This window comes from Corapipo altera, unplaced genomic scaffold (assembly GCF_003945725.1).
Source record: "Corapipo altera isolate COAL_440 unplaced genomic scaffold, ASM394572v1 1, whole genome shotgun sequence".
NCBI classification, from domain to species: domain Eukaryota; kingdom Metazoa; phylum Chordata; class Aves; order Passeriformes; family Pipridae; genus Corapipo; species Corapipo altera.
Window position 1 is genome coordinate 26713317 of NW_020884873.1, and position 24983 is coordinate 26738299.

The 24983-nt window shown below is 38.9% G+C and overlaps 1 protein-coding gene across 3 annotated transcripts in view; it reads right to left on the reverse strand.

The window, feature by feature from the left end:
- Positions 1-24983, reverse strand: part of TMTC2 (transmembrane and tetratricopeptide repeat containing 2) — a 244703-nt gene that overhangs the window by 95999 nt on the left and 123721 nt on the right. For all 3 annotated transcript variants that reach the window (XM_027663223.1, XM_027663239.1, XM_027663231.1), the window contains one exon: positions 5931-6759. In XM_027663223.1, coding sequence (XP_027519024.1) covers positions 5931-6759 — 829 coding nt within the window. The remainder of the gene's footprint in view (positions 1-5930; positions 6760-24983) is intronic.

Consider the following 24983-nt stretch of genomic DNA (forward strand, 5'->3'; position numbering starts at 1 on the left):
CATCACCCTGTAAGACAACTCCATTTCCAAAGCAGTTCAGCCACATTAGTACACAACTGCACCTATGCTAAAAGTTTGCCTTGCAAATGACCTTATTAGTACAGCACATCAGCTCAATATTGCTACACAGCATCCAATCATGAGTGGCTTTCATCCTGCTAGCCCAGAATACAGATGGATGTGGAACAAAACACTCATCTCTGCTTTAGCAAAGCTGGTCTTCACAGATTTCTACTTCTTTATCAGTTCCCACGTGGGGAGTTTTTGAAGGGATCCCTTGCTGCTTTTTAGCCTAGGATAGAAGAAGCTCTTTCCAGAGAAGAGAGGAAAAGTAGAACCATCAGGGAAAATGATCCTGCTACTCCAAAATTTTCAGAAGAAAATACTGTTGAGGAGAAACAGCTACAAATCGATGAAAAGAGAGAAATGAGGAGTGACAACCTCTTCTTAGTAGCCTAAAAACAAGGAAAACACTTCTCCACTCTACTGTTTGACTGAGCAGGACATTGTCTCACTCTCTGAATAGCCTATTTATCACTAGCATTCATAAAACTAAAAAAAAAGAGGCAAACAAAAATAAATTGTTTTTCCTATGTCAACCTCATTTAATTACTGAAGAGTCGTTTGAATTGTTGATCTCCTAATGCTTTGGCAGGATTGGCAGCCAGTCTAGTCCAGTCAGACTTGCCTGATTGTATGAGAAACAGAAAATAAAATTAGCATAGTCAAAGCCAGGGATAATCTTAGAAGTATTCACAATAATGAATAGTTTGGTGACAGGTCGCTTTAGCTGAGACATTCTTATACCCAGCTTTGTTACAATGTGTGTGGGCTAGTAAATATTCAGTAGAATTTTAACAAAGTATTTTAAGGAGATTTAAAGTCAGCTCAGTCATGTCTATATCATCACACTGACATGCTGTCTTTGCTTTTGCATATCTTACAAGACACTTAATGTCAGCTTATATGGTAAGAAACCAGATGATCATATATACATGAGTCTGTGCATACTGAGATTTGTATGATGAAAATAGCTCATTTTGTCTCCTGGGAGCATAATAGCCAGTAGTCTAATTTCCAGACAATGCTGCAGTCAATCCTACTATTGGACAAAAACTAGCTTTTTTTTTTTTTTAAATCACAAAATTTGGCTCTATACAAGCAGACAACTATTAATATCTGGGGATCTCCACCAAGAGCAAAAACGGAACATACATTAACTAATTAAGTGCATACACATTCTTTTCTTTCCAAGGAATGTCAATGTTTTTTAATGTAAGCTTTATATTGACACTAAACTGGTAAGTCTCAGAGCCTTGTATAACTGCTCTGGCCTGCTGTCTCACTTTTCATTTGCTTCAGTTCTTTCTCTCCTCTGCTGGTTTTAGAAAAAAAGTAAAATAAAGGGGATGTGCTTGTTCACAATTAACAAAAGTCACTCACTGCAGCAACAAATTTAATAATTTTCCTAGGGTGAGAAAGGATATGAAGAAATGTTACGAAATCAGATTGACAAACTACTATAATGCTAGTTTGCAAGGCATATTATCTGCCAAATCTGATATTTTCACTCCCTATCAGCTCACAGTAAACACCTGCATTTGTTTCTTACCATCACAGCTAATGCGGTCACACAGAGCTCAAAAGACAAAGGCATACACCTGCCTCCAAAGGTGTACCTTAATTAACTCTAGCATATTGGAATATCAGAACCATGCTCAATTCTGCGGATAGCAGACGTCCTGAGCGTCGGTCTGCACTAATTGCCCATGAACTGGCTCGTCTCAACATCAACATTGCTGCTCTCAGTGAAGTTCACCTTCACGAGTAAGGCAGCCTCAGAGAACATGGTGCCGGTTACACACTCTTTTGGTCAGGTAAGCCCAGAACCCAAAGGCATCTCTCAGGAGTAGGCTTCATGATCAAAAACTCTATTGTTCCTAAACTCAAAAATCTGCCGACAGGTCACTCTGACCGCATTATCCGTCTACACCTTCCACTCCACAACAAGCAACACGTTGTCGTCTTTAGTATATATGCCCCAACTCTCCAAGCTGACCCTGCCGAAAAAGATAAATTTTACACTGACCTGCACCACCTTACCCAAAAGGTGCCTGCAGATGATAAGATCATTACCCTTGGAGATTTCAACGCCAGAGTAGGTAAGAATTTTGAAGCCCGAAAAGGAATATTAGGTAAGCGTGGTGTTGGAAACTGCAACAATAATGGCCGACTTCTGCTAGAATTCTGTGCGGAGCAACAGCTCACCATCACTAATACTATCTTTCAACAGAAAAATAGTCTGAAGACAACCTGGATGCACCCCCGTTCTAAGCATTGGCACCTGATCGATTATGTCTTGGTGCGACAGAGAGATGTCCGCAGTGTCCACCATACCCACATGATGCCCAGCACAGAATGCCAAACAGACCATCAGTTTGTGCACTGTAAACTCAACTTCAATCTTAAATTCAAATCTAAAAGGGGCAGTATCCCAAGGAGATGACTCCAAGTTAACAATCTCCAATCATCCACAGTGAGAGACAGATTCCAGGCAAACCTTCAAACTAGGCTCGAAAACCATTCCACAGATTCTACAGATTCCTCTCCTGAAACAATTTGGCACCATATTAAAAACAGCATCCTGCAATCCTCTGAAGAATCCTTAGGGTTCTCCCTCAAGAAGAACAAGGACTGGTTTAATGAAAACAATCAAGAGATCCAGGAATTGTTGAGGAAGAAGAGAACCGCTCACCAAGTACACCTTGCACTACCTTCCTGTCACGCAAGAAAAGCAGCCTTTCACACTACATGCAGCAAACTCCAACAGAAACTCTGTGACATCCAGAACAAGTGGTGGATTGATCTAGCTGAAAAAACTCAATTATGTGCAGATACGGGTGATCACAAAGGATTCTATGAGGCCCTGAAAACAGCATACGGGCCTACATACAGATAAAACCTCAATTCTGAATCAATGGTCTGAACACTTTCAGATTCTTTTCAGTACCAACTGTGTAGTCCCAAGACTCAGCAATTCAGTCCATCACACAACAACCGGTGAAGTACAAGTTGGATACCGCCCCCACTGTAGGAGAAACCCTTAAGGCCATACAGCAGGTGAAAATCGGCAAGGCAGCTGGGGTTGATGGAATTCCACCTGAAGTCTGGAAACATGGGGGCCTTGCACTCCATGCTAAATTTCACAACTTTGCGGTGTGCTGTTGGAAACTAGGTGAACTACCATCAGACCTTCCTGATGCAGTCATCACCACTTTGTATAAGAAGAAAGGAATTAAATCAGACTGCTCAAATTACCGTGGTATCACTCTGCTCTCCATTGCTGGCAAAATCCTGGTAAGAATACTCTTGAACAGACTAATATCCACTGTAGCAGAAGAAATTCTACCTGAAAGTCAGTGTGGTTTCAGAGCCAACAGGAGTACCACAGACATGGTATTTGTTCTCAGACAACTGCAAGTGTAAGGAACAGAACAAAGGTCTCTATGTAACCTTTGTCGACCTCACCAAGGTTTTCGATACTGTGAGCAGAAAAGGTCTATGGCAGATTTTGGAACACTTAGGTTGTCCCCTCAAGTTCCTTAAAATGATCATCTCACTCCATGAGGATCAGCACGGCCAAGTCAGATATGGCAATGCACTTTCTGAGCCTAAAGAATGGTGTGAAACAAGGCTGCGTTCTCGCACCAACCCTATTCACAATCTTTTTCAGCATGATGCTCCAAAGGGCCGTGGCAGACCTCGAGGATCAGGACGGTATCTACATTTGATACTGTACTGATGGAAGCCTTTTCAACCTAAGGCGACCGAAGGCCCACACTAAGACCTTAAACCATCTTGTCCGGGAGCTGCTTTATGCTGATGACGCCGCCCTTGTTGCCCACACAGAAGCAGCTCTGCAGTGTTTAACATCCTGCTTTGCAGACGCTGTTGAGCTCTTTGGGCTGGAAGTCAGCTTAAAGAAGACAGAAGTTCTCTATCAACCTGCACCTCAGGAAGTCTTCCATTTTCTCCATATCACCATTGGCCAATCAGAGCTCAAATCAGTTCAGCAGTTTAATTACCTAGGTAGCCTCATCTCCTCGGATGGTAAGATTGATGGAGAGATAGACAACAGGTTAGGAAAGGCATACAGTGCCTTTGGAAAGCTTCGTAAAAGAGTTTGGCGAAATAAACACCTGAAGAAAAGTACAAAGATCAATGTTTACAGAGCCATTGTGCTGTCTACTCTCTTATACGGATCTGAATCATGGGTCATCTACCGCCACCACCTGCGTCTCCTAGAACGCTTCCATCAACACTGTCTCCACACAATCCTAAACATCCACTGGTCAGATTATGTGACTAATACATCGGTTCTAGAACAAGCAGCAGTCACGAGTATTGAGGTCATGTTACTGAGAACACAGCTGCACTGGGCAGGACACATCTCAAGGATGAAAGATCACTGCCTCCCTAAAATATTGCTTTATGGTAAACTTGCCACCAGCTGTCGCATGAGAGGAGCCCCAAAGAGAAGATACAAGGACTCCCTGAAACAACATCTCAGCCTTGGCCATACTGATCAACATAACTGGTCTACTCTGGCCTCCAACCAGGAGGTCTGGAGACACACTATCTTCAATGCTGCTGATGCTTTTGAGAAAGCACACAGGTTCACTCTTGAGGAGAAAAGACAACACAGAAAGAATCGTGCCTTGTAGAATTTACCACATAAGGAGTCTTTCTGCTGTGCCTTTTGGAACTGGACGTGTCTATCTCGTATTGGCCTTTTTAGCCACCAGCATACTTGTAACAAATGTGGGTAGTGCCCTTCCCAAATCTTCGTTCATGAAGCCTAGCCATGATGATGATGATATAATTGTACAACCAAGAAGCACAACTCTGTCAGCAGATGACTTTGCATCATATAATGGGTTACTGAGCAGAGGACTGAAAAAACTCAAGTGTTCAAGCACTGTCAAATTTTTCTTTCACAGACAGGCAAAGCAGTCAACTGATCCCTTCTCACTTCTGACAATTGGTGAATAAGGAAGGTTTAGTCAATATCTACACTGCACTCACAGGTGGTATTTTGACCATTCTCATATAAACCTGCATGTGTGCCAAGAGCAGTACAGCCAGGCAGCGTGGAGTTCAGTTTCCCAGCTGGATCTACCATATATGCTGAAACCACAGAGCTACAGCTAAATGTTGTTACTGATCCCTAAACTAGCAGGTTTACTGCCTGTTTGGATGTGTTTACATTAGCTGTGGTCACTTTTCATTACCGCGTAGATACAACCTTCGAGAGACGTAGCTGGGCAATGTTACGAATAGCTGACATTTATACATTAACAGGAAGTTATTTGACAATAACTCTTTACAGTACTTGCATGCAGGGGGAACTACAGTCATTTCCTAGATTGAATTATATGACCTCATTTCCTCATTTTTATTATGTAGTATTGACATTATTTGCATCAGATGAAATAAAGAAACAGCACTTCCCTGATGCTGTCCTTTACTATTTTTTATATTTTCTAGTCAAAGAAAACAGAACATTTGGTGAACATATGAAAAATCTTCATTAGCATGATAGATACCAGATTCCAAATGGAAAACTACCAGGGTGGGGTCTGTAATACTAATAATGCATCTTTAATTTCAAAATACAGAACTAATATTAGTGAAAAAGAAAGTATCCTCTTACCTTAGGGTCTCATTTTCTCCATGTTCATATCAAACCTGTAACACCTAATCAAAATATATTCCTGTTTTTCTTCATTTTTTACTAATGCACATACCACTGGAACTTGAAAGGACATTCCCCAAGTATACTCTTTAGATGTAGCTGATAAAATCAGTCAATTCAAATGCAGAGACAGATTGAAATAAGCAAAGCATTCACCATAAAGAGCAAAAATTACCTTTTGCAGGGTTTACTTTTATCCCTGATCTATACAGCATCTCCTCATTCTGCCAGTCCCCATTCCTGACAACAGTCTTGAGTCCATAGAAAATAATTAATGCAGCAGTGGAACAAAAAACCAAGTTCTTCAAAAAGCGCTTTTGGGCTTTGACATAAAGGGCCCTGACACCTACTGTAACCAGCAGGCAGAAGCCCATACTAGGAACATACAGCACACGCTCTGCTATTACAAAGCCAACATAGAAAAATAGGTTTGTGGCAGGAACAAAGGGCACTATTAACAAAGAGAGAGACAGAACGACAATGTTCTCAGTTGAAGGAAGCTGCAGTTTCTTAATTTCATGCTTTTTTATGCCATTCTCTTCTTTTGATGCAAAGCTTGACTTCACCTCCAGTGTCTTGTACTCCATTTCTGACTGGCAGCTATGCCCATTAGCATTTTGCTTGCCATTCATTACAGTTCTCCCATTGCATTCTCTCTCATTGCTAGAGCCCTTCAGGCTGAAGTAGGCAAGGAGGAGGAGACCAGTATAGAAGGCCACAGTGTGCAGATTCCTCCAGTCGCTGACTGCTTTTAGAAGAGGCACAGCATCCATAGACCAGTCAAAGCTGAGGGTATCTGGGCATAGCAACAGCCAGAGGTTCTTCGTTGGCAAGTAAAAGAAGGTCAGCGTACGTGTGAGAAAACTGTCTGAGTCAGCTGCTGGATTGTCAGAGTTGGAAAAACTTGGGGGTTTGTTTCCCATCCAGTATAAGCGAACGCCCAGCAGTGCAGTGCCCCAGGAAGTCAATAAACCAATGCTGAAGAACAGGGTCAAATTCTTTCTCTGAAAAAAAAAAAAAAATTAGCATAAATCAACACCATGTATTTAGTTGTGTAAATTATATACAAAATGAACCAGGAAATCATCTGATACAACCTTTTTCAGTGATAGAAACAAGCACAATAGATCTCAGTCTCTGACATTTAGATCACAAAATGCTGGGGTACGTTGTTGACCACAGACTAAAAAACTGGCTCTTTCATTTACGCTATATCAAGCCTGTATCAGAGTCAAGCCTTCAGACATTTGAGGGCTGTCAGTCTTTGCTTAAGATTTAGTTGCGTAACCCTTTGAAAACTCTTTATTTTAGAAGAATTTATTAAATCTTACAATAGTTCCTACATAACCTTCAAAATGCTTTGCCTTAACTAGATTTAAAGTCTAAATAACGTTCCAGTTCCATTTTCCCTAACAAAAGTCTCTCCTAAGGCATTTCACCAGACAACTGATTAAATTTTCCAAGAAGGTAAGAGAGGAAAACAGATGAGGACCCCATGTTTAGGTCTCCTACCTCCTACCTATTAACTGCAGTGATCGTTTGGAGCCTTCAGATCTACCTACTACTGAAAGTCCCACTTTATTTTGAATAAAACACAGAAAATTTAACTTCAACATGAGGAAGAACTTCTTTACATTGAGGGTGGTAGAGCATTGGAAGAGGCTGCTCAGGAAGGTCATGGAGTCTCCCCCTCCGGAGACATTCAAAACCCACCCAGACACGTTCCTTTATAATCTGCTGTAGGGGACCCTGCCTTGGCAGGGGGGTTGAACTAGATGATCTCCAGAGGTCCTGTTCAACCCTAGCAATTCTGTGATCTCATAGCCAAACAATTCATTGGGTGCTTTTCTTCAAGTGCACCATATTAAATAAGTACTTCAAAACCTTTCACATCTTCATACACATCTAAATAATATTAAGTGAATCACGCAGCTGACTCCACCTATCCATGTCATCATGCTACCAACTTGAAGAACCTCCACTTTTTTATGGAATAACTCCACATTTTCCAGCAGGAGATGCTTCTTGGGTAAGTTCTGCTCTCAATTACATGGGCGCCCTAAATGAAAGCTGGTTTACATTACTCTCTCTTTGCAGAAGAATCTCTACAAGCTAAAATATGTGCATTTTTATATTTCAATTTCCCAGATGCCTTTTGTAAGAAAAAAGTAATCTATTTACCAAATAGTTCTAGATACAGTGTAAGTGCTTTGATAATCTTTCCCCCCATTATTGGAAGGAACTATTTGTCAATCATTTTTCATTTTATTAGAACTGTTTTTTTCCATCTCATACTACACATTCCTGGCATGGTTATTCAATATCTACTTAGTTATTCAGAAGCAGAACCTCACACTGGAATGTTTTATCTTATTTCCTCAAAACAGCTCACTTTTTTCCTTTGTGGGTGGCCTCAACCCTTGATATCACAAAATACAGATGATTGTGCTGTTTCATTTTAGGTCAATTATTAATAGTTTTCTACCATCAGTTTACTGATGTTCTATTAACAAGATGATAAGTCTAGTCATGATCATTTATAAATGATCATGAAGAAATTTATTCCTTTTCACATTCTACAGTTTCTCCTCGTGAAGTTTGAAATATTAAATGGTAGATTAATTCATTCTGTTTTGATGCAATATGGAAGAATTTAATGGAGGCAGTAGTAGGGAACAAACAAATTTATGAGAACATTTAGGCACTTGTATCAGAAACATCTAAAAAATGCTGGCATTTTTTATACATGAAGTAAAGCCTGGGTCCACAGATTTAATTTGCCATATTAATTCCAGTTTGATGTATTAGCTTTTGTATATCTCTGTATCTTGAAAAATCCACGTTTTTGGTAATATATCAACCAAAACCCACATCTACACTTCATGATAACTACATTCCCTGGAAAGCCTATTAGAACTTTAATTTGTAAGCTGGATAATACTTTGCAACTCATCTCACATACGGTTTCATCCATGCCTGCCAAAACTGCTTAAATGCTTTTAATGTTATAAAGCTGTGTAAACTGGTTATGACTGAAACTACCAACTAAGTTTATCTTTCGAATAAAAAGATTATTCAGATTTCATGGATTTGCATGTATGCCCTTAGTAAAACCTTATGTCCATGGTTCAACTTGTCCTTTCGTTCCTATAATATTTTGCTACATGACATTTTTTCTGCCCACTCTTCTGGCTCAATTATTTTCAAACTCATTTCCTTCAAACATGCAACTCTCAAATGTTAAATGTGACATTTTTTTTCCTTTTATAAATTCTTATGGAGTCTCTGTCCAGGTAGAAGAGACTGCTTGGACAGAAAGAAGTTGGGAAATGAAAGAGGGTTTTTCTTTGCTTGTTTGAATTAGAAATTCAGAGTAAGTCTTTGCTGGAAAGTTATATACCACTCAAAAAATTAAGATAGTTCAAATACTAAGGAAATAAAATTTGATTAACAGATGATTGTGGTCTGATTAGACCGCTTTCTTATTTTGTTAATACTTACTTATCAACTGGAAGAAAATCTCACTTTCCTTAAGTCCTAACCATTGCAATTTTCAATTAAATGCCAAGAAAGTTCACATTACAAAGTTCTCTGACAAAACCATGCTAGGGCAGATATGTCATTCCTCGTGGATAATAGTGAAACCTTCTAAAAACTTTCAGGTCTTCCTATAGGTCATAAAATAGTAACAATTAAAAATTTGCCTCTCACATTTATCCCTGGAAATGCTAACAATCTGTACCTCTGAGCTAATCCATCTTCGTTGCTGGAGTAACTATTTGTAGCCTCCCTTTTAAGTTTACATTTAAGATCTCTAAGATGTGTGTCCTCACATCCATGTTGGTTCTACAAAGAACACAAATTATCCATATACAGTATTGTGTTTCATACTTTAACTAAACTTTTTTACTATTTTTAAGCATTTTACATAATTGTCAAATGAAATATCTAAGCATTCACTCATGGAGCTCAGAGATATCTGAGTAGGTGGTTTTCCACACCAGCATATCAATTTATCATGTAGTAAAGCACTACTCAACTGGAGAAGGAGCTCTGATGGATTCTTTAGCTTAGTTAAATGACTACAGGAATGAAGTGCAAATATCCTGTTGTTGCCTCAGCTACAAATGGTTTGCATCCTTCCCCAGAAACTATTTCAGACATGTATCTTTTCAAAAGTCAGTAGCTTTACAACTTTTTAAAATTAGCTACATGTTAACTTCAGTTAGCAATAACCAGTGTAATACTGACATGCCATTGTGAATTTTCAGATTTCAGAGGAGACTCAGTCTGGAACCAAGATTAAAACAGTCCCTAACACTTAAAACTTCTGTCACAACAATTTAAAGTAGGATGCCTCTTTTTCTTTCCTTCTTTTTTCTTTTTTATTTTTAAATCACACAGCACTGGCCTAGAAGGGAAAAACAAATTCATTTCCCTTTTTTCCTCTCTCAACATTCATTACTTTTGTACAGTTTTTAGCCCTCTGTGCTAATATAGTCAGAGAGAATGAGAAAGGTTTAGCATATATTTTGGCTTTACTTTTTCCCAGGCTTTGGATGAAAATCATTGAAGTAATTTGAAAAAAAAAATCATTCCAGTAATTTATTGAAATTAAATAATATAGCCAGTTCCCCAGCAGACTTTTGGCTGCAAAGAAAGTGCTTTTAAAATGAACTCTGCTCAGACCAGCACTTTCACTAGTAACTCTTCTCTGAGCCTCCTGACAGCCCATGCTCCTCTGACCTGACTGTGTACATTTAGTGCAGTTCAGCAGCAGAAGAGATCCTCTGTAACGCTTGGTAGAAAGGATTTGGATTACTATACTCATGAGTCCTAATCCAGCCCATCTGCCATATGTTTTGACACCCCCATAAATCCTCTAACCTTTCTTAAGTAGTCATTTTCATCTGGGGAAAAAATGAGCACTGATTTAGATCAGATTTAACAGCTCTCCTGCCTGCTAATAGGCAAGTACCATCAGTACCATTTTAGTCTTTGTGACTGTAGAAATCTTTTTCATTACCCTATCAAAATCCATCTGCATGACCCACCCACATTGCACATTTCCCTTACATTAAATCCTAATTCCTCACTTCATTATATGGCTCTTCAATAAGGCACTGGAGCAGACTTCTTCATTGTGTAACCCCTGCCAAAGCTCAGTCATCACCTAAGTGGTATCCAAAGCATTTTCAAAGGACTCCGTTCTTTTAACCTCACTTTGTCCACTTCACAAAGCAGCATTAATACAGCACATGGTTAAGACAGTCCAGATATCAAAATCATCATACACAAAATGTTATTTTAAGAACTCAGGAAATGCAGAAATGAAAGTAGATAAGTCAGCAGGCACTACTCACAGGAGTTTCTTTTCCAGCTTAGAGTTCCTTAAAAATATATTGGCTTGAAAACTGGGACTTCCCATAGTAGTAAAATGCTGCCAGATCACAAGACTAACAGTATTTTGTTTCCATAGTAGGTAGAGGCTCCTGGATCACAGCTCAGTCAAATTTGAGAACTAGAACTCAAAACATACCCCCACCAGGAATGAAGCTATTTGCCACAACCCCTGCCAGGCCACAGTACTGAAATGGAAGTGGCACCTCCTTCCCCTCCTTCTGCACTGACTGTGGTGTCTGCAGAGCTGTTCACATGTTCTCACTCTGCTGTTCTCCAGCTGCAATTTCATCTGTGCGATAACTTTTTTCCTTCTTAAATATGTTATCACAGACGTGTTACTATCATTCCTAATTGTCTCAGCCTTGGCCAGTGGCAGGTCCATCCTGGAGTCGACTGGCAATGGCTCTACCAGAAGCTTCTGGCATCTTCGCACAGAAGCCAAAACCTGACCACACAAACTTAATACAGTAGTAAAAGAGCAGAAGGACTACAGCAGCTTGATAAATCTGTTTGCATGATCAGTGCGAGGAAAAGGCTTTCTCTAAGTCCACACAGTCAAATGCTGTGTGACAATGGTAATGCTATGGATATCTTCCCAGGTACAATCCGTGCATCTGCAGCAGCAAGAACGTATTAGAAACCCATTGGGACCAAAACACATTCCTGAACTGACAGACTGCTCAGGAATGTTGTCCAGTGCTACTGTCACCCCTGCACAGGTAGACAGGTGGTCCAACTGTCATATCTGCATTTCATTTAACAAGTATTATTTCATTCAAGGGGTTTTGCAGTGAAGGAAGGGTGCTGCACTTTCCACACTAGACACACTGAGAGCTCACTGAACATGTAAGTATGTTGTAAGGCAGAACTGGAATTCAGAATTATTTTGAAATAACGGAGAAATGTTCAGAAAAATAAATCCATATAAAAGACAGGGGCAACACTGGCTGCTTAATGCTACACAAGTACGGGAAGTGGAACAAGGAGTTGGCTCATCTTCAGAGAAGCATCAGGGATTATCACAGATCACAAGCAACATTTTTAAACCATTGCTAGTAAGGCAAACACTGTACTGAGAATATAGATGAAAGCACACCCTCCAAGATACATGAAGTAATCTTTCCACTCTTCTCAATACTAATAAACCCTAAAAGAGTCTGGTTTCAACACAGATCTTTTAGAAATAAAAGAAGGAACTGGACAGAGCAACATGACAGAGTAATTCATATAAGTTCAAAGGGAACCGAAAGAAGATTCCAGCTGTGTAAAATGGAACCAGTTTGACTCAGCCACATGGACTATAAGGAAGCAGGACAGTCTCATAGCTGAGTGGCACAGCTGAGGTGGGCAGCACAGCTCAGCACTACACTTGAGCAAATTGATCAGTAGGCCTGCAAAGTCTCAAGGAGAAAGGAAGGTTTGCTCCAGTCCCACTGCGAAAGCAAGGGCTGTACCTGCTGTAGAGCTGTACTGTCCTCTCCAGTAACAAAAAAACATCAAAATGAGTACCCCTAGCAGAAGCTTAACATATCATTTGTATCTCCTACACCATATTAAGTAAATCTGACCTGACAATGCTTTGGAACTACTCATTCTGTACGAAGTGTTGGCAATTTACTAAAGCCCTGCTTATTTGAATGGATGGATACGCAGTTTTTATTCTTAAAAAAGTTCGTTCTGCTCTTCTGTGCAATGTACAGCCATGCTTAAGAAAAAAAGAGAAAACTATAAAGTGACTCTTAAAGAGTACAGACTGCAATCCTACCTACCTACCACCAAAAATCATTATGGCACGTTTCACGTTTCTTACACTAATAAGAGAGCAATAAAGGAAAATTAAAGCCTATGAGCTGGTTTAATATGCAGTGTGAGAAAAACAAACACTGTAAGAATGTAAACAGACACATTTAACTGACTAATGCAAATAGAAATGGATTTTATGAGCAAAAATGTCATTTAATCCCAATTTAAGCCTCTGGCAATGACTAACCAACATTATCAACCCCGTAGAACAAAGACATCAATTTCTGTATGTGGGATAAATAGCAAGTTGGCTCTCTGTTTGACAGAACAACCTCTGTAGATGGAATAGAAATCTATCAGCTGGATGCCCATCAAGCTACAAGTCAGTTGCTACAGTGGGTAACAGGATTCTGGAGTAGATTGTGGATAACAAGCAGCATCTTACATGTGAGTTTTTTGGGTTTTCTCTTTGCCAACTGAAAAAAATTGAGGTGTTTTATTTGTTTTATTTATACTTTTAAAGTATGGTAAAAGAAGAAGCAGCAAAGTTATCTTGAAACTATACTTATAACAAAGAAAATATATTACAAATTTGAACATTTAATTCTAATTCTTCTAGTAAAGGTTAAAAAACCCCTAACATTTCAAAGAGAAACACAAATAGTATTGAAAGTCCACATGAAACAGAGAGTCTGCTTATCAACTCAGAAGGTATTTTATACTATCAAGAAAGATTCATTTAAGATCATACAAGTAGTCACTTATTTAATAAAAAAAAAAGAATATTTAAAGCTGATTTTTATGCAGATATTTTATTTACAGATCTAGCAGTTCAGCAAGACAAGGAAAAGTTAAGTAACCTATCTGTGTGACAAAAACTGAATATTGGTTATGCTGTAACTAAAAAATTATTTAAAAGATCCCACCTCCCTCATCTCCCTTCTACATTCACAAAACATATTTATTTATGAGTAGGTACAATAGGATGGCAAAAAGACACTCACAAATAGGATAACTGTTATGCTTGAAGTCAGTACCCTTCAGAAGTAGGAATACATTTTACAGTATCAGCTGCTTACTGATGATTTCTTTCAGATGCAGTCCTTATTATAAATAATAGCCTAAAGGACATCTCCTGTGGTCTGGATGCAATCTCTGTTTAATTACTACTTATTCTATGCTATGCTAGCATCACATTTCAGACAATGGGAACCACAAGAACTGGAGAGGCTAAAAGCAACACAGCAATGGTTAACAGTCTCAAAGCCTTCAGAAAAGTGACTTACAGTGAGAACTTCATACCTTCAAGATTCAAAGTCTGACCAAGAGCAGATGAAAGGTAATTCACAAAGAATGTTAACAAACAGTAGGTCACCAGCACTAGTGAAAAGCTTGGTTTTCAAGTGTATTGACAGGAACTCCTTTCAAACTCCTAGTCAAAACAGTCTGAAGCACACCTACATGCTCTTTTCTCACCTAACCTAGGCTTGCCTCCCATGTAGCTAACCAGGTGGCTATGAAGCACTGGAAATAAAATTCTGGAGATATATGCTTGAAAGTTTGAAAAATAACACATTGGAATAGAAAGAAAAAAACCCACCTTATAAAAGAAACTACATGAACAACCTTTGTAAGACCTGACTAGTAAGTAGTGCAATCTTGAGAAGTAAGACTGGGAAAATTACCGCTTTAATAACAGTTTCATTTGTTCCTCTTTTTCATTAGATTACTAGCCTTTTAATAGAATTGGTTATGGTCAAAGACTAATGTGAAGAAGAGAGAGCTTGCTGTGTCCTATGTTAATTACCGGGGAAGTTTTTTTTTATTCATTCCCTACTGAATACACTAAATAGAAATGGGAATGAATACCTATCAGAAAATGAATAGAGAGAACAAATTAAACTTTTTGCAGAAAACAGCTCTGGCTAACTACTTAAGTAATCACTACCCAATAATGGCAAAGATATCACAGGAGTAGAAATGCACAAATATAAGAATATTTAGCTAATGATTAAAATTTTAAACACTTCAACAAAAAACTTTCTCAAAAGTATGTTTGATAAAAATAACAGAATACATTGAATAGGATGTCCTCTACTTTGTTTCCCTACACATGAAATATGTAAAAAACAATATAAAAAAATATTGGTGTTATTTTTTACTACCCTCAGTCTAGATACCTTTTTAAGAGATATTTAAAAGGATATTTAAGCACAGCCTTTTAAAAATACAAACTGCATTACCAGGGTCTGAATCAGAGACAGAGTTAAAGGTAAAGTAATTGCTGACCTCAGTAATGCCAAATCAAATCCTTAATAATCCAAATAAAGGGAGATTAAAAATAGTGAAGCAGAATATGGATGACAAAGCTTACTTCATGACATGGAATGTCATTGCTCTCCATTAAGCTAATGTGAAGAAATGAGGCAGTTACCAACCTCCTCTGAACCAACACCAAGATACTTTTCAAGCAAACTATTAGGGGTACAGTACTTAAAAGAGGTCAGTTACTGGTACTGGAAGGGGTATGCTGAAACCCCTTAACCAGTTACATTAAACTTACTTGAAAGCCTGCACAGTTGTCTTGTTTAGCTTAAAAAAAATCCTTAATATTTCCTATGAAATAATGATCTATGGTCAAACTAGTTTAACACTCCAGCTTCTCTGGAAAATTACATACTCTTTTAGAAGAACTGAAGAAATTTATTTTTTGTTAAATACATTCAGCACCATTATCAAAACATTTGTTTTAAATAAGTTTGTCAGCTTTTCAGACACAATAAAGAGGAAGAAAAAAAATGGTGCAAATAGAAATTACATTGCCTGCACATACCCATCCATATTCACACAGACACACCCAGCTATCCCTGGTAATTCCTTGTTTATAGGTCCAATGCATTGCAAACATGTTTTGGACACGAAGGAAGTAAATGCAACAGTCTTTCCTTAGCACCTCACCAGTGCAAGCAGCCAGCCATCATAAAATTCATTCCAGTCTCATTAATGAATGAAGTTTGGAAATGTAGCATTTTGAAGCCATAAAGAGATGATTTATAGTGAGAATTCACTCAGTAGGAAGGCTGAAGTACAGCAGTTCTCTCTATGAGTTATCATAGCAGAGAGCTATTTAATGAGTGTGGGATTTCTTCAAGAATTCAAAAAAGGCAAGATTTGGAATAAGTTGTGTTACATTATGCAAACATCCACATTACTGAACACTTCTGCCACAGTAAAACCACCAAAATAAAAATCCTCAAAGTTGTTCCTATCTTGAGGTTTTGTCTTGGTTTTAGTAAGTACTTTCAAATCTACAACACGGATTTGTAGTGATTAGCAGATAGACACAATTCAGTATAAAACCACTTAGCAAGGTTTAATGAACTAAACTAGGCTGCCTAAGGTCAGACACTCCATAGTGCAAACAAGAAAAAATTGTGCTCTGAAACAAGACACTGTTTGGCAAAAACACAATAAAAGAGCAGAGAGGTAACATTCGTCGACAAACCCTGAATGGGCCTGTGGCAGTCACCTGCCTCCCTGCAGCACTCTCCCCTTCAGAGGAGCATGAAGTGTGCTGATGACTCAAATTCAATTACACACAAAACAGAACCTTCCCCTTAATCCACTTTCAGATCAAAGCTAAATCCACCCTCCAATAATTATTTAAAAATAAGTAATTTTTAAGCAAACTATATGCCATAATCTTTATACATGAGATGGGGATATAAGGGCTTGGCATGCTAGAAATTATTAACTTTGGCTTTCAGATTACATTATTGAGTTTGCTAAGGAAGGACACCAGTGAGAAGGTAGGGAGAAGACAGTGGAGCACAGTATGTCAGAATTCTTAAAATCAAAAATGTAGGCATAATTTGCCTCAAATTGCTTTTATTTTCTAAATTTAGACTGTGGTTTCTTGACAATATGAGAATTTTGACCGTAATTCTACTTTAGGAACTTTTTATTTTTTTTTATTGATTTCAGAGTCATCAGTTCCTTGTGCAGAGTGACATTGTGTCAGCCCAATGAGAGAACAGCATAGAGGACTGGAAAGTTGAAGAAAGCGGTGTGACTTAAGCCATGACTGCTATCAAAGATGCCTATCAAACCATGACTTCCAAAAATATCAGACAGCTGCAGTTTTGCCATGCATTGCAACAAAACACACACATCCCTGCTTCTTCAGCAAACTAAGACTTGTAATGGAAATACTTGTATAAGAACTACTATACTTCAAGAAGTAACATTTCATTTTTCTAAGTCTCGGAAAAAACCAAGTTCCACTAAACATAAGATGTATGGCCAGTCTTCGCGAACGAAGATTTGGGAAAGGTCTTTACCCTTCAAGCCTGCACAGTGGATTTTTTAGGTGAGACACAGTGTGCGCTGAACTGAGCCCACCCTTTAATCCTGAGGTTCATCTGCCGGGGCCAAGCGAGCTTGGATGGTGGCAGTGAGGTCCTCAGGACGTAGGTTTGTTTAGAGTGACCTTCTCTTAGATGGATGGCCTTACAGGGCTGACGAGTTCCATCTGCCTGGGGGAGTTTCCCTGACTGGGAATCGAACCTGGGCTGCACTGGTGAGAGTGCTGCATCCTAACCACTAGACCACCAGGGGTCCCCAAAACATAAGATACACAGTCTACATTAAAACAAGAAGTTCTTGAACTATCATGCACAAAGAAGCATTACATGGTCACAAAATTTCCTCCCACCCTGCAGTCCTAAAAGTATCCATTCTATACAAGCTGCCTGTTTTCAGGGTCACTATGCTAGTAAAGTCATGCTAGTAAAGGCCGAAATTCCTGAGTCTTTCAGAAAGCTGTGTGACATATTTTCTTGTCCCTTGGAAGCATGCACAACTTCAGTTTCATGATAATCCTCAGATAGTAAGATGAACTACTCTGCTCATGTTTGTCCGCACTTCAAACCATCTGCCCAACCCACAGAACCATCATCAGCTCATCATTCTTCTGTCAAAAGCATCTTAAGACTTCCTATGAAACCTTCTTCACCTATCTCTCATAGATGGTACAGCTATCCTCAAATCACCCCAAAAAGTGGAGATTCTCCAAAGTTTTGCTGCAAGTACTATGACAAAATGCACCTGAAAAATGATAAGAGACCAGGATAATTCTTCTGTCACCAGCTCTGACACCAATATGCTGAATTATATTAAGCAGATTGCTTAACCACCTTCTGTTTCCTTTTGCTCTAATTCTTCCCTACTGCCTCTCAATTCAGATGTTATATTTCTAACTGTAGTAGGAATTGTAATTATGCTTTCTGTGGAGTTCAAGAAGGTTCTACCCAACGTAAATATCAATTATACAAATCACGAAGCACTACAAAAAGTATTAAACTCCTTTAGTATGTGATCTGGAAATTTTCCTCCAACATGCTTCTGCTGTACATATATCCAACCTAAGTGACGGCCTTCAGTGACTTTATTTTCATCCGTCTTCATCCTTAGTTCCTTTCGCTGTTTGCTTCCATCAAGTAATATCCTGAAATCCAATAGTGCTTTTCAAAAACAAGGTGTCCACCATTTTATGTCTAGTGTCTTGTAAAATCTAACACAACTGAACACTGCATCCTGGAAAGCCCAAGTGAAATATTTGTAGAGTCACAGAATAGTTTGGGTTGGAAGGAATATTTAAAGTAGTCTAATTCAACAGCCCTGCAATGAGCAGGGACATTTTCAACCTGAAGTTGTTAATCATTCACATACTTTTCAACTTTGCCAATCTTTGTTTAGAGGAAAAAAATAAGAATAACCTTTAAAGACTAGGAGTACTCACACTTTATAGATTTATCTGGCTGGCAATATTTATGTCAGTGATGAAAAATGTGACTGAAAAGGCTAACATTTTAAATTACATATCTCAAAGTTTCATTAAAATTCCTTCTTATCTGTACAAGAACATAAAAATCATTAACAAAATACATTCAGGGACAGAAACGTCAACTGCTAAATTTTTCAGGAGTCCCTATGAAGGAAACTTAACATTTTTCCAGTTATTAAAAACTACATCTTCCACAATTCACATATCTAAATAGAAACTAAACTGTAAAGACTATCCTGTAGTGGTATTTGCAGTTCTTTGGAACAAACTGTTTCAGTATTGCCAGGTTGTTTGTCTGGGATGATTTCTGAGATTAGTGTTTTTAATATTAAATTTTAATATTAAAATGATGAAAATTATGAAAATTACAAAAACATCAAAATGGTGAAAACTCCAGCAACTCCATTTTCAAGCACCTACCAACTTAAAAGCATCAAAATCTCAAATGTTTGAAAGCAAAAACCTTTAAAGCACAGGCTCCACAGAAACCATCACTTTGTCAAGGCTAGTCTCCAAATTCCTTTGAAATCTTACCTGTCTTAATTTCACAACTAGATGACTTAGGCAGCTGGACTTTTTTTAGAAGACAATATATTTTCCTTCCTTTTGCTCAGTGACTTTACAGAATCATGGAAACACCCTTCTTTTTAAGAGAAAACCAGAATTTCCACATTTCAGTCTTTACTTGTTATCCAGACTATACAGATATTCTCTTCCTAAGACTGTCATGACTATGCATGATTTGAGTCCCTTGTTTTGGAGGAGACCTGAGCTCTGGTATCTCATTGAATAAGTATTTAATTTAGTATCTGTCTCAGCACATTCTCATCACTCAGAGCTCACCATCCATATAGCAGCCCCAGCATGCTACAGCACAAGTGGGATGAAGCACTAAAAAATTCTGATGACACAGAAGCAAAAGTGGATGGATAGGCTTTATAGGCACTCTGCACTTAAATCTGTTAGTATATGCCTAAAAGAAGGTAAGACCAGCTGTCTAGGAACCTGGTTCAGCTGCAGGTGACAGATGAACAGAATCTGAAGACACAACTTTTGGGCTTGGGTAATGTGATGGTATAGAATTAACTGCTCTACCCCCTCCTTTGCATCTTGGCAAAGGTTTACATACTTTCCACATTCTAAAAGTATAAACAAAGACGGGTTTAAACCAACAGTTAAATTACGAAGAACATCTCCTACGGCCTGCAACAGGCCTCCCTTGGACAAGAACATTAACAGCTGGGGCTGACCTCACTTCTGTCAAACCCACAGTCAGCCTCTGAATTTTATCACAGAAATAACTGGAAGACTAGAAAAGCCACTTCATTTTCATTTTTGTTATTTGCTTTCTGAAATCCCAGATTAAAAAGGTTTACATTCTTAAGCACTGGCCAAAACCATGAGGACTATGTATATTGGTTTGTTAGGGGTTTTTTTCTGTGAAAGCTGATATTCTCACAGGGACAGATGTTACAAGTGTATAATTCGTTGCTCGCAGTTTACAGTACGTGTGTACGTTTTGCTAAAGGGCTGTGGCTTGTCAAAAGAGTACTGTCAAAAGAGCACAAAACTGACTGCTTGTCTTACCAGGCAACTATGCACTGGTTCAACTGGATGTTGGGAAGGAGGAGGGAGCTCGCCCTCAGAGAGCAGCAAACCAAGAAATGCTGCTGCAGTGCAGGGAAAGGTGTGGGAAGCAACGAACCATGAAGATGGGAACAGGAGCCTTGAGGAAAGTAGGGAATTAGGTCTCAAAGACAACTGAAAGACTTTTCTAGAGACCTACAGGAAACCACAAAGATCCATCTAATAAACAAGGGAAAAATAAGAGATATTTCCCTTGCAAGGATGAAAGTAGGTAAGGACAAAATCCGCTTTCAAACACAACTATTTGAATATATATCATCCAGCAAATTTGTCCCTTTTATAAGATTCTGCTTTACTTTAGTATTTGTATTGCAAAAAAAACCTAAAAGAGTTTTAAAGATTCTTGGTGCATTTGTGAGAGGCTGGAAAAAAAAACTTATTACAGGCTCCAAACAACTCTGTGGGAAGGAGAGGGCAGATAAAGTTCTGCCACAGTGCAGTGGTGCTCTGCCACCACATCCTGCCTCCTTGAGAGCATCTAGTGCAGCTGTTGGTCACTGGCATACCAGAAGCACTGCTCCACACCACAGCCCCTGGAGCCCCTAACAAGATCCTGACTGGTTATTAGCCACTGGCACACCTGAAACCCTACAACACACCTCCTAGAGGCCCTAAATCAGATCCCAAATGGCTGGCAGACTGGAAGCCCTGCCTGGTAGGGGTGGGTGGCCACAGGAGTCCAGAGCAAATAAAACCAACACCATGAGGCCTCCACATTGTCATGGCCCTATTGTCCTTGGATTTGTGTTAGCTGGTTCTATACTAGATCTAAGGCAGTAGCTATAATTCTTTTTCTCTTTCTTTCTTTCTTTCTTTCACTTCTTCTCCTAATTTCTTTTTTGTGGTATTTGGGTAACTTGAACCTGGATGGGTTGGAATTCGCTAAATCAATGCTTTGTAAAATGCTTGCTTTAAACTTTTGCCAAGTTCCCTTGTTTTCCAAGGTTTGCCAGTAAAAGTGCGTTATCACAGAATCACAGTATATGCTGAGTTGGAAGGGGCCCACAAAGATCATCGAGTCTAATCCTTAGCCCTGCACAGGACCATCCCCAACAGTCACACCATGTGCCTGAGAGTATCATCCAAATGCTTCTTGAACTCTGCCAGGCTTGGTGTTATGATCACTTCTCTGGGGAGCCTGTTCCAGTACCCAACCACCCTCTGGGTGAAGAACCTCTTTCTAATATTCAATCTAAACCTCCCCTGACACAACTTCAGATCATTCCCTTGGGTCCTATAATTAGTCACCACAGAGAAGAGATCAGTGCCTGCCCCTCCTCTTCACTTCATGAGGAAGTTGTAGACTGCAATGAGGTCTCCCCTTAGTCTTCTCCAGGTTGAACAGACCAAGTGACCTCAGCTGCTATTCATACGGCTGCTATTTCCCCTCAAGGCCCTTCATCATCTTCATTACCCTCCTCTGGATGCTCTCTAACAGCTTACTACCCTTTTTATATTGTGGTGCCCAAAACTGCACACAATATTCAAGGTGAGGCCATACCAGTGTAGAGCAGAGCATGACAATGACCTCCCTTGACCGGCTGGTGATGCTTTGCCTGATGCCCCCAGGACACAGTTGGCCCTCCTGGCTGCCAGGGCACTGCTGACTCATATTCAACTTGCCAGGATCCACCAGGACCCCCAGGTCTCTTTCCATGGCACTGCTTTCCAGCCTCTCATTCCCCAGTCTGTACGAACACCTGGGATTGCCCCATCCCAGGTGCAGAATCCGGCACTTTCCCTTGTTGAACTTCATATGGTTGGTGATTGTCCAGTCCTCTAATTTGTCAAGGACTCTCTGCAGGATCCCCAGCTGATGATACAGCTAGTATTGCTAGAACACCTGCTAACTTCTTAGAAAGTAAATTTTATCTTTTATCTCACAAATGCAATTCACACAGAATTTGTATTTCAAAATGTTATTAATGCTAAGCATGTTTCCTTCTAGAGCAGTAGACTGGAAAAGTTTATTTTACAAATCAGTGAGAAAGAAAACGGTATCCTTTGTATGTTAAAATATGGACTTTCAAATTCTGAAAAGAAATAAAAATCAAAAAATATAATATTGTTTGCAAGAATTCCAGCATTTTTTATCTCATATTGTCTTTCTGTGATAACATACTTAGTGAATAGGAAAAGGCTTGTGAAATTAGGAGTATGCTTCACAGAAAAATACATTCAGATGAAGACTTAGGGATATATAAGTATGGTTAGAAAAGAATAAGAAGCAGCTAAGAGATATTTTATTCTTGAAATTTCATTTAACAAAGGCTGTGCTCCAGACAAGTCACTTTGATACCTCAGCAGAAGCTTGTTTCAGTGCCATCCAGCTAACACTCAAGGTAATTTGCATCATTGCATAAAGATCTTTTTTTTCATGCAAATGTCCTTCCTTCAATTAAAAAAAAAAAAAGAAGAAAAAAATGGAGAAGTGGTATATTGTTTTTCTTCAGATCCATCAGTGTGTTAAAGTATAAAAAATTTAGGTTGCTCTTGAAATACTTGAGCTTTGATGTATTTATATGAGATATGTTAAAAATGTAACCCCAAATCCCTTTATGCTGTGACTGACTTCTTGATCTGGACAGATCCACTGAATACTTTAAATACTGTTCTTTCATGTATATATATTTTAGGTGCCATTATGCAACCCCTCTGTTCAATTATTTTGGGCCATACGTTAATGGAAGAGTTGACACAAATACAGAAAGAAAAAAAAAGAAGGAATGACATTTCAACTTCTTTTAATAAATGCAAAGAGTATTAATTTCTAGAGAAAAGAAATTTGTAAAAGCAAGTGAAGAACATATTTTGAAGAGTAGTATGCTTTAAATCCTATGAAACTTCGTTTTGCTTCTGTCACAGTATGGGTTTCTAGATAAGAAAAAACATTTGCAGTCCTGAACACGCCATTGTGACTGTGTTAACATCAACTAAAAATGTGCAAGCTCTTTCTGAACTTCAATCAAAATTCTCCAGATTAAAACCATTTGACAGCCTAACACTACTCCTTCCAGCCCAAAATAGATGGGAGGAAAAATGGTTTCTCTTGAAAAACTTTTCATATCCTCCAAAACCCGTAACTGAATCATAATGGCCAAGTTATATCCTTCTGGATGGAAAGTGTATCTGACTAGCCAGGATACACCTGCTAAGTTAGGCCATTGAAAATCTCAGAGAAGAAAAAATGTATAACAAAAACAAGGCTTGTTTTCCTCTGCATGGTAACTGCATTTTGTACTGCAGATTGTGAGAGCATGCAAAATGAATAGACTTAGCAAACAAACAAACAAAAAAAAAACAAAAAGAAAAAAGAAAACCACCAACTCCCCCCACACAAAAAAACCCCACCAAAAAACCCCTACGGCGATTCCAAAAATCAGTTAGTCAAGCAAAAAAATCAACCAAAAAACAAAAACAAAATAAAAAAAAAAAATCAAACAAACAAAAACCCCAAGCACCAACTACAAGACTGGGGATCATTGTACAAAGATCAATGTAGTTACTAGATAATTCTGCAATAAAGTAACTCTTTAAATTCTCCTTTTACTATTTAAACCCCTTGTTCTTTTATTCCTATGTACTTTTTTTACTAAATTTAACTAATTCCCCTCCACACACCTAGCAAAACTTTTTACCAATAGTTTAACAGGTTTCTCAAAGGGCATTGCAAAACATTTCCAGAAGGATATCCTGAAGAATAAGAAATGTCACTGAACAAAACACGTGTGGGATTAAGACACGGAACTTACTCATGAGATCCGTTTTGTTTCCTCCAGTTGAGCAGAAGCAGCACCCCAAAGCTTGCTCCAGGAAACTCCTCTTTCCTTCCCTGCCCTCCCACATTGGTCCCAGCTATTCCTTCCCTGCCCACCTCAACTCTCAATGCAATACAGACCCTTCTTTCCTCCTCACTCCTCCCAGCAGCTGCCCCAACTGAAACTCCATCTTTAGCAGCCAGCTGGGACACCTCTTCTGGTTGCAGATCGGTAAGAAGTAAGGGAAGAGCAGGGTAGGGCAGTATTTAAGCATGACAAGGCAGAAGGAGCTTTGCAAGGCAGAAGCATGTGTGACAGTGAAATAACACTGTTTAAAGTGAACCTGAAAAAAAATGAGATGGCAAGTGGACTAAAGACGAGGTGTTTAGAGCAGTGATATTTTTGATAGACTATACTTGTTCAGACTGAAGAAAAATTCCAGATACTGAAGGCAGAGAGAGCACACTCATACAAGGAATTGTCAGGGACTCGGCTGGATGAACTGCTAAAAAAACCACTTAAGAGCTCTGCCATCCTGCTAGACATATAGACAATCTCCACAACACCTAACTAGACTGAAAATTTTTTCACTGGGGGTTTTTGGTTGGTTTGGATTTTTTACCACTGCCATGGTAAATTTATTTGGCTGAATAAATCAACTGTTCTTCAGCTAACCAAGATAGTTTCCAATTGATAATAACCACCAGCTTACACAAACTGATCTCCTTTCGCGAATTAACTACCTTCATTCTTTCATTAACATTAACTGCTTAGGGATAAGCCTGAAAGTTTCCAGCAGAGTCTAAAGAAGGCTAAAACAGCTTTGAGAAAT